Source organism: Phalacrocorax carbo, chromosome 7, assembly GCF_963921805.1.
Source record: "Phalacrocorax carbo chromosome 7, bPhaCar2.1, whole genome shotgun sequence".
In the NCBI taxonomy this organism is placed as follows: domain Eukaryota; kingdom Metazoa; phylum Chordata; class Aves; order Suliformes; family Phalacrocoracidae; genus Phalacrocorax; species Phalacrocorax carbo.
The window spans coordinates 55,064,177-55,074,496 of record NC_087519.1 but is presented as its reverse complement, the minus strand read 5'-3'; the positions used below and the strand labels follow the sequence as shown (position 1 = coordinate 55,074,496).

The 10,320-nt window shown below is 39.8% G+C and overlaps 1 protein-coding gene across 1 annotated transcript in view; it reads left to right on the top strand.

Annotated features, from left to right (window-relative positions):
- The first annotated feature begins 3,657 nt into the window (after positions 1-3,657).
- Positions 3,658-10,320, top strand: part of MCCC1 (methylcrotonyl-CoA carboxylase subunit 1) — a 24,306-nt gene continuing 17,643 nt past the window's right edge. The window contains exons 1-8 of the mRNA XM_064458071.1: positions 3,658-3,758; positions 4,775-4,821; positions 5,827-5,966; positions 6,381-6,476; positions 6,643-6,764; positions 7,758-7,905; positions 8,742-8,863; positions 10,037-10,148. Coding sequence (XP_064314141.1) covers positions 3,700-3,758; positions 4,775-4,821; positions 5,827-5,966; positions 6,381-6,476; positions 6,643-6,764; positions 7,758-7,905; positions 8,742-8,863; positions 10,037-10,148 — 846 coding nt within the window. The 5' untranslated portion in view covers positions 3,658-3,699. The remainder of the gene's footprint in view (positions 3,759-4,774; positions 4,822-5,826; positions 5,967-6,380; positions 6,477-6,642; positions 6,765-7,757; positions 7,906-8,741; positions 8,864-10,036; positions 10,149-10,320) is intronic.

Genomic DNA, 10,320 nt, shown 5'->3' with positions numbered 1-10,320 from the left:
TCCTTTCCAAGCCACACCAGTCTACGAGTCTACATGACTTTGCTGGGATTTTGCTGTTTGTCACATGAACAGCCAGCTTAAAATATCGTAACTGTGGGACAACTGCGTGAGGTAAACTTCTCAATAAAAGGGGTCACTCAAAAATTCCTCAGCTTCATCTATAAAGGTTTTTCAAAGAAACGTGAAACCAGATCTGTTCAGAACTATGTTTGACTAATAACTGCAGCCAGACCCTGTTTTGGGTGCTGGCCCCTGTAGTGCCTCTAAGGCCGTTGTTGGGAGGCTGCATGACAGAGGTGGGCTGGCTGGGAAGAGAGGGGTGGGCAGGCAGATGAGGGAACCGGATACTACCTTCTCTGTGGTGAGCAAGGCAGGACTCTGAAATGGCTGAATGAGTCTAACACGTCATGCTCTTCATGGCTCAAGAAGCAAAGGTTGTTAGATGGATTGCAGGAAAGCAGAAGACGTTAAAGATGGCAGAGGTAAAAAACCTCTCTCTCTGCTGCCAGTAGCTGATTCAGGAACATACCTGTTAGAGAAGTGCCAATGAAGGCAGCAGGAAAAAAGTAACTTCCCTCAGTGATAAAACACCAGAATTACACTTCAGTTGCTATTACCGATCTAGCGTCAGTGCACATCCCTACATGATGGCTAATTTGATATCTACAGGTCACAAGGTGAAAACTTCACAAGCCCCTTGATCTATCCTTCACTGGAAAAGCAGGGCTGCCAGGAGAGCAGCGTTAATTTGCTCTGCTCTTTTGCACTTGCTTGGCCTGGTGCTATATTAAATGTGGTGCCAGGTTTACCTAACTGATATACCTATTTAGTGGACAAGGTTCCTGGCTTGTTCATGTTAGTTTTAGAAGCTGGGCTGGTAAACACACACTTAGGAGATGCATTTCAGCTGATGAACTAGGATTTAGATGGGGCCTTCTGCATGTTCATTGCCCGGGGGTGGTGATGTCTGAAGGGGACCCTTGAAGGCCACTGGATGTCTCAAACGCCGTCTTTCTTGACAAGGTTTAATGGCAAATTGAGGAACAATCATTTTTCCTTTTAAGGCAAAAACCTGTCCATCTGTAAGTCACACCATGGACTGTCCCAGAAGCACAAAGGTTTTGAATTCACTGGAGAAATGTTTTTGCATTAGACTGTCTAGAAGAAAAAAGAAGCCTTTTTTTAAAGCATCATTATGAGGAAAATAACAAGGGTAAGAAGAGAAAGATTTCTATGAAGTTAACCCTCACTAGTAAGACGACAAGACACTTGGAGACTACACTTTCTTTCTCACAATGATCACTGTTGCCCCTGCATGCCAGTAATGCAGGGGTATGTGTGTCTGAAGTTTATCAGCTGCAGCAGCACTCACACTCCTGGGCTTTCATCAGCATCTGGCCTTTCCCAGCTAGCCACAAAATGTCACAAAACCTGCATTTCTCTTTTTCTGCACATCCTGTTGCCTACGAATTAAATTATTTATTATTTTTTATTTTATTAGCTTATAATTTAATTGGTTTAGTTTCTTACTTAACTCTTTCTTCAAAATTTTAAAAAGAAATAGGTTGCATTTCCCATATGCAGAAATGAAATAAATGGCTGTTGGAAGAGAGTGTTCAAGCTGAGTTAGAAAATCTGTGCAGATTAGAGACATGGATCTTGGTTTTGAACCTCAGCTTGGCTGGGGCTTTCCTATACACTCAAAATTTCTGAAGAAGATGATTCATGAGTTCAGCCAATGCTTAACCTAATTCATTTTGCCATGGAATAACAGTTTTTTCATCTCCTCCAGGAAAATGAATTAATATTTCAAACAAATTATGATATTCACAATCTGCTCATGGAAAAAATAATAATGAGAAAAGTACTCGAATTATTACTCTAAAGCAGTTTTCAAAATATGCCAGGCTTCCACAATAAAATTTAAAATGTTGACAGTCCAACCTATATAGTAGTACATCACCAGGTTCATCACAGTGCCTCTGTGTACATGCACAGCAAGTATATTGCTGGTGTCAGTGAGAAAATTATTTTCTGCATTTCAGTTTTATTACATTGTACTTTCAAACATCTGTGTATACAATCTGGTGATCTCACTTGACTTTGCAAGTGCTAAAAGCCATGCTTGCAGGATGCTTTCACCAAGCGCAGAGTTGCAGTATAAATGTGTTTGCAGTTTCCATTAGCTCTACTGTTCAAAGTGTAAACTCCCCCTGCCACCTCTGTGTATGGTAAAACAGCGCTTCCCAACGTGCAGTGTTAAACTACACAAAATGCTGCCATCTTGTGCTTAGAGACAAATCAAACATGCTGACGTTTTTAGAAATCTAAATGCATTACAAAAGACAAAAACACAAAAATAGGATTTATGCTGTCAGCAGGTTATGTTGATGAAGAATTAAGTGAATGACTCATGGAAAAGCTGTAGCTTCACTTAATAATTTAGTTTCTAAATCTCATCTTTAGAGAAAGTGTTGAATTCACCACCTCTTGCAGTCAGGTTCAAGGTACTACACTATCTCCTCAAGCTGATCTGGTGTCCAAGTAACCTACTACAACCACTCAGTCCCTGGTGTGAGACATCATCACGCCAAACTGAAAAAGCAACAGCGGAACAAGTGGAGGTTACCTCCATACCAAGAATGCTCTTTATGTAAGAAACTGTGTTAATACTTCAGAGTATGGAGAACACATAAGACAAATACTGCGACTATTACAATTGATAGCCTGCGTGTCCCTTTTGTGAAAAAGCGCGGTTGCTTTGCTATTTGTAAACAGCAACTAGAAATACTTATTTTGCCTAAGTGCTACTGTTTCTTTGGGGTTTGTTTTTTTTTTAAATTTTTCTTTATAATTAATATTAAACTCATGGTCATGTGAAATACCACTTTGGAACCGCTTTATTGTAGTCTGTCAGTATCACAGTTTATCTCAGCATTATTGTTAACCTAGGTTCAGTAAATCAATGTGGCTGAGGCGAAAGAGGTGACCTTGGGGGTTCACCCTCCTTTCTTGCTGCCCAAAGGCCCAGCATCCCTGCGCCCTGCCCCTCAGGAGCACAGGCACTGCGCCGGGCCGTGCAGGGAGGTCTAGCAAGGCCCCGCACAAGGGTGAAGCCTGAGGGAATGGTACCGAGTGTGGGACCGTACCGGGTGTGCAACAGCACTGTGCGTGGAACGGCACCCTGCGTGGAACAGTAGCGAGCACGCCTGCTTTCTCTTCACACGCCGGGGGGATCTGCTGGTCCCACAACAATCTGAACCTCTTCCATTTACATGGTACAGCGTTGAGCTGGGCCCAGTCACAGGGATGTTCCGAAATCTGGGGATCCCCGTGCCCTTCCCAAGCACCCTCATGTTTCACGTCGCTGCCCTGTTACAACCTCAGATGTCATTCCCAAAAGAACATGGCTGGCTCTGAGCTCATGCTTCCACAAATGGAGCCAGGAGTCCTTCTACAGCGTCCATCACTTCACATTTGTATGAATTTTATTTGATGTGCCGTTTTATTGCCCAGTTTCTCGGTGTCAGCCGGCCCCCGCCGCCTTCCGGCTCTGCCCGCACCAGACAGCCCTTTCACCACACGACCGCGCCCTCCCTCAGCCCCGCGCCTCGCTTCAGCACGCCCCCGCCGCGGCAGCCACTAGCGGCCGGCCTGGCGCGCACGCCCTCCGTCCCGCCGGCCCCTGCGCTCGCCAACATGGCGCTGGTGCAGGCGGCCGAGCGGGGCCGCCGCTGCCTGGGGGCGCTGCGGCGGCGGTGAGTGTGGGGCAGGGGGCGGCGGAGGGGACCGCGCCCGGGAGGGGGGCGGCTTCCCAAAGCCGAGCCTGGGGCCGGGCTGCCCGAGGCAGGAAGGGGCTCTGCGCTTGGGAGCCGGGCCGGCGCCGCGGCTCCGTGCGGAGGGTGGCGCGTGTGGCGCGGGGGCACAGCTACCCCGGCCTTCTCTGTAGAAAGAGCAAAGAAAGAAGAACCCCTGGAGTTCCTCGCATGGTTTTGGCAGTGGGTGCAGGTTCCGTGGAACTGCCCCGGGGGTGGGGTAGCCACCGCGCTGCTGCCTGCCGCCCTGGGCAGGGGGAGCTGCGCACCGTGACAGCTGCTCACTGGAGGTTCAGGAAATGCACCAATTTCCCCCCTCGTTTTTGAAACTGAGCTTTTGGCTGTGTGGTGTCAAGGACGTGATTCAAGATGCCAGAGATGATTTATACGTTAATTAAAAGTTCTAAGAGTTTATTTGTACGGTTCCTTCCAGACACTTATCTGTCACTGATTTCTTCAGTATTAGTCATTTGAGGTTTTTCACTTCTGAAATTCTTCATAGCTCTTCTTTCTTGCTATCCTTCATGTTCTTCTCGCTTGCACCTTTTCTCTATAGAAACAACTCCTATTTCCATTTCAAGCTTTTCTGTTTTGTGGTTGTTGCCTTTCCCAAATACTTAGTGTTGCCTTCTCTCTAATAAATACCAGGTGTTGGCTGTTCCATCTGCTAGAAGTGTGTTTGCTCCCCCCTTACTTTTTTTATAAAATGTTTACTATTTCAATTTGAATGCTGCTAAAAAGGAAGGGGACAATTTATTATGTGTCTTAGTAAAAACACTTAAGGAGAGATGTGGTGAAGTTTGTATAAGCTTCCTTGTACTTGAATACGTTCTGTGTAAATAGTTGTATCAAAAGCTTTGGAAATTCTAGTGCTGGCCTCTTACCTGAAAATAAAAGTAGCTCAGTCGCCACTTCTTTGTGTACTTTTGTAACGCTTCTGTGTGTTTATAATTGTACAGGCAATGGAACCAACTACAAAGATTTGTGAAATGGGCCTCAGCGATAGGTATGAAATTTAACTTCTTTAGCTACTAGGTTTAGTTGCTTGTGTAATGTGGATCATTTTACAATTAGTTTTAGACCATTAGTTGCTGAAAAACTGTAAGTTTTTAAAAATAAATATTCAGTATTTGTATAGTTTTTGAAAACAGTAGGTTATAGCTCACCTAACAGAAATCATCTTTAATGTGTAAACAACATTTCGAATAGCTTTACCTGTCATATTTAGATATACTCAACTTAATGAAAACTATTTTTCTGATGTTTTACTTTGAGTCCTTTCCTGATACAAATGTTGCAAAGTCCAAGAACTGTTTTTTAGGCATAATGGTATTTACCCAATATATGAAGGAAAGTTAAAAATATTTAGCAAGATGATTTAAACTGACCCTGTTGTCATGTTGTATAAAAAGATGTTTCAGAATTCAGAGATATATTTTAATTCTATTAGTTAGTTTTAAGCTATTTAGTTCTGACTGTGCTGACCTTATATTTCTGTGATGTTTTAGCTGCTGTCATGAGACTTCATAGAAGCTTGTAAGTCACTAAAAAAAACCCACCTCAAAAGACTTCCTACCTTGTTGTTTCTTCGTGACTGTATCAACAAGGAATAGTGCTCCTCAAAGAAATTTGAATCACTTCTGTGTCGGCAGGGAGGGGCAGGTGTTAATTGTTTCCTAGTTGGTCCAGAGAGTACACAGTAAAAATATTAGCATCAACTTTTATGTTGAAGTGGTGTTTTAGGGTTCGAATATATTTCTTGAAAGCTAAAAAGAAAAAAACTACTTAAATCGAACATACTTCTGCATAAGAACTCTAAGGAAGAAATTCCAAGCCTAGCACGGAAGTGCTTTTAAGCGAAGCATGTGTTTTTTCATTATTAGAAGAAATGCATAAACATTATAAATTATGAAAAAGAAATCTGAATTTTAAAATTGTTTTATTTCCAGGAATGTTTTAAAGGATATATTTCTTTTAAAAATGGCTTACTGTGCTTCATCCTTTTAAACAGGAGGTCACAACATAGGGAAGATTCTTATCGCAAACCGAGGAGAAATTGCATGCAGAGTGATGCGAACAGCAAAGAAAATGGGTGTGAAGTCTGTAGCAGTTTATAGCGAAGCAGACAGGAATTCCATGCATGTAGCAATGGTGAAGTATATTCCTTAAGTTTGTGATTAATGTTCATGCACAACAGTAGTTCTCATAAGTTCAATGTGAAAGTAGATGTGTGTGCTAATGCAGTTGATTTTCACCTCTGCAGAGTTACTTCCAAGTTTTCCGTGGAAAACTCTGTCTCAGCACCTCACAACTCTACAGGGACCGCATTGCAGTTTGGCTCTCTGACTCCAGAGTAGCCACTGGGGCTAGAGAATGGCTTCTGATTTTGTGAAGAAAGTCAGAATTTTTTTCACCCACTTGAGTCTCTCCATGAAGAGGGGCAGTGATTTAAGCTGTTACATGCTAGCTGTCTGATAAACAGTATGATTAGCTCAGATGTTCAGTTAAATTTGCTTTTTATTATCTTATAAACAGTCTGTATTATATGTATTTTTTCTGTAACAGGCAGATGAAGCTTATTGCATTGGTCCAGCACCCTCTCAGCAGAGTTACTTGGCCATGGAGAAAATAATGCAAGTGGCCAAGGTCTCAGCAGCACAGGTGAGTAGATCATGACCTTAAATCACCCATTACTTCCATGATCTTTAGGTCTTTATTTTTACCTGTGGTGTTTCCATTATGTGTTTCCTTAGCACTCTACTGAAGTTTTCGTTTTTTCTAAGCCAAACTGATATAAAAGTAGGCTGGTAACATTATTCTATTTTAGGCTATTCATCCAGGTTATGGTTTCCTCTCAGAAAACACGGAGTTTGCAGAGTTGTGCAAGCACGAGGGAATCATCTTCATAGGTCCGCCTTCATCTGCTATCAGAGATATGGGTATTAAGAGGTATCTATTTCTGATTTCCTACTTTGTTATGCAATTTACAGTTTGGCAAAGCTAATTTTGTTAACAAATGATGAGTTGTTCCATAATTGTTTTATTCTGTCAACTTTTTTTTTTTTGCTTTCTTCAAAGGAATAAGCTCCAGGTTTATAGATGTTGAATTCCTATAGATGTAGAAACAATCAAGACTGTTCAGTTATTAGGATTTTGGTAATTAAATACCTAATTGACTCCAGTTTTCCAGAACTGGGGCATTGCACTACTGTATAGGTAAGGGTTCAGCAGGCAGATTGGATGTCTTGTATATTGGGCAAAAGAACGGTGGAAAAGAAGCACCATGTCATCAGGGGTTATTGTGGCTCATGTAAGTTGGGGTGATAAGTTTTGTTCATCACATTGGATCTTAACTACTTTGATCAAAGAAATGTTTCCAGGGTATGAAGTGTAAATCAAGAATATGGAAATAAGGTTATTACCAACACATGAACTGTATAATATTAATTTCAGAGAATTAAATTTTTATCACTTCCTAATATGAGAGTAAATTACCTCTGTCATTTAGCTAGTTTTGCATGCATACCTGAAGTTATAGTTGTTATGTTTAAGCGTTTTATGTGTGGCGTGAATCCAGCCTGTATCGTGAAAAGAGGTCTGCCTTTTACAGGTTTAAATATAGTTCTGGCAGGATGCAGTGTTGTAACTTGAAAATGTTAGGTTTTGGCCTCCCTGATGTGGGTCAGAAGATGGGAAAGAACAGTACCCCTGAAACTGACTGCCACTTTTATGTGGAGGGCTTGGAGAAAAAAATCCCTCTTTGAAACTTTTTATTAATTACGATCAAATCATATATAACCCACTTATGTAAGTAGTCCTGTTGAGGTCAGTGGAACTACTTTTCTGAGGAGAATTCACATTGGGAACATACACAGATTTGGAGCTTAAAGTACAAAAAAAAAATATTATTATCGTTCTAAACATAAAACTGTTCTGTCAAAGCACTTCCAAAGCTATAATGTCTGCTGCTGGCGTTCCTGTTGTTGAAGGTTATCATGGAGAAGATCAATCAGATGAGTGTCTAAATGAACATGCCAAGAGAATAGGATATCCAGTAATGATTAAAGCTGTTCGCGGAGGTGGAGGAAAGGTAAAGGAAGTAATCTGTTTGTCACGTGGTGTAAAGTTGTCGTGTCTTGGTACCTGTAACAGAAGATTCTAAAAGAAATCTCTGAAAACAAAGAAACTGGAAAACTGCTTTTGGTTAAAATTCATTATTAATGTCCAGTCTAGCACCATGAAATCTCATTTCCATTTGTTGTGCAGTGAGGCACGAGATAATTAACTGGTATAAATTGAAAGACTTGTTTATTTCAGTGGGTCTCCAGTAATTCACACAAGCAAAATGTTGTCCTATGGATTTGTTCGTATGAAATTAGATTACTTTATATTGTTAGTTCGTGATAGCTTCTGTGACTTTTCTTGCTAGCTTTAAGAGTTGCATAAGTGATTAGAAATACCATTTAAGTATTTGGTGTCTAGACATTTTTTAATGTATGGTAACTTCCCTGTCTATATCTGATTTTTCTCTGAAATAAATTTCTATAAAAATGCATGATAGAAAATTCTAGTTATTTCCAAAATGGCTATATTTATTTTTAAATTAAATCAGTTTTTCCCTGCCAATCTAGGAAAATTTCTATGATATTTAAAAATTAAAATGAGTTTTGTACTCATCCATATCAATGGAATGTTAATATCTATTTTTAAAATTTCTAATGGCACTTTCAGTGGCACTTAGTAGACTCGCCTTATTGGAAGGTGATACACAATTTTGCTAAAGTTTAAGAAAGAAAGGAAAAGTGTTATCATTAAGCTCATTTCTTGCTGTTATAGTCATTTACCTGTTTGTGTGCAACAAAGATTTTTATTGTGTACCCTATTTTTAGACATTTAGATATGCTTTTTTTTTAAATTTAATTTCAGGGCATGAGAATTGCTCATTCAGAAAAGGAGTTTCTGGACCAACTGGAATCAGCTAGGAGAGAAGCAAAGAAGTCTTTCAATGATGATGCAATGCTGATTGAGAAATTTGTAGATAATCCAAGGTGAGCAATAGGTGTTCTAATATAAACACTAATGTTTATTCTATTGTTAAATAAACAAAGCAATTTTCATCCTACTACTAAATTAGGTCTTTTATGTTTATTTGCACTATGGCAGATGTTAATTTAGTCAAAATAGTTTATAATGTATTGAATTTCTTGCAATTACTTCATTTTGAATGGTAAGAATTAAAATACCGCTGTTTGGGAGATACGGCCATGACGTTTAATGACACTGATACTCTCCATGAGTGAGCTTTTTAAACTTGATTTACATCTAGGAAAAAAAATCACTTCATAATACTTAAACTACAGACCTGAGTCAAGCTGTTATGGTGTTTCTGCTTCCCTCAGGTGTCCTAAACTAGTTATTTAATCTTTCCCTATTTTGATATTTAAAACAGAAGTGATAGTCTTTAGCTCATGCCTGACCTGTGAAACTGAGCTAATTTATTTATTATTAAGAGCTTCTCACAGAGATCTGTTTGATACTCTTGTACTTATACATCTGTTTTTCTTGAAGCATCACAGTAAGAAAGCATTTATTCTAAAGAGACTGAGGGCCTGCTTATGCTGTCAGATGGGCATGAGAAAGACCTCATTAAATTCCTGAGGAACTTCTTTTGCCAGCATCAGAGGATTGTCAGAATGGTGACAGATTTTTCTTAGTTTTATACATAGAATGAAGTTCTGCCGCCTAATAGTTGTCCTCTGAAATGACTTGTTGAAATAAACAATGTTATTCCTGAGCCAGGGCTGCTGCCTGTTGAGAACTGCTACATGGTAAATTATGAGGGAAACCATCATTACCAAATAACAGTGAAGTGGTTTTACTTTTATTATAATAAAATAACTAATAAAGATATTATCTGGAAATACATATCCTTTAGATATGTATCTTGTTTGATCTATGGCCTATGAGGTTTCACTGCAGTAGCTGGCATTTAGAATCCTGTTTCATTTAGGAGACTGAGGAAGTATAAAATGGTTGAAATCCTGCATAATAGCAGCCTCATTTCTACATTTTTGGCTATTTGAGGGCAGACACTTAAACCTATAAGAAGTCCTACTGAAGTGTACAGGACCGTGTACAAGTTCAAAGTCTGTTTGGGTGAAGTTGGTTGCAAGATTAGGGCTTTATTGAAATATATTGAAACACTTATTATTATGAAACAGGCATGTTGAAGTCCAAATATTTGGTGACCAGCATGGCAATGCAGTCTATCTGTTTGAAAGAGACTGCAGTGTGCAAAGACGACATCAGAAGATCATTGAAGAGGCACCAGGGGTAAGCAGGGAGTTCTTACAATGTTTTTTATTAACTGACATATCTTTAAAGTAATTGCTGACGCCTAGGATTTATTTAGTGGGTAGTATTTGTAATTCTCAGTACCTGTTGTAATTTTGCTGCAGAAAACGTTTCCAATTGAAAAAATTACTTTCTTTAGAAAATTATTCTT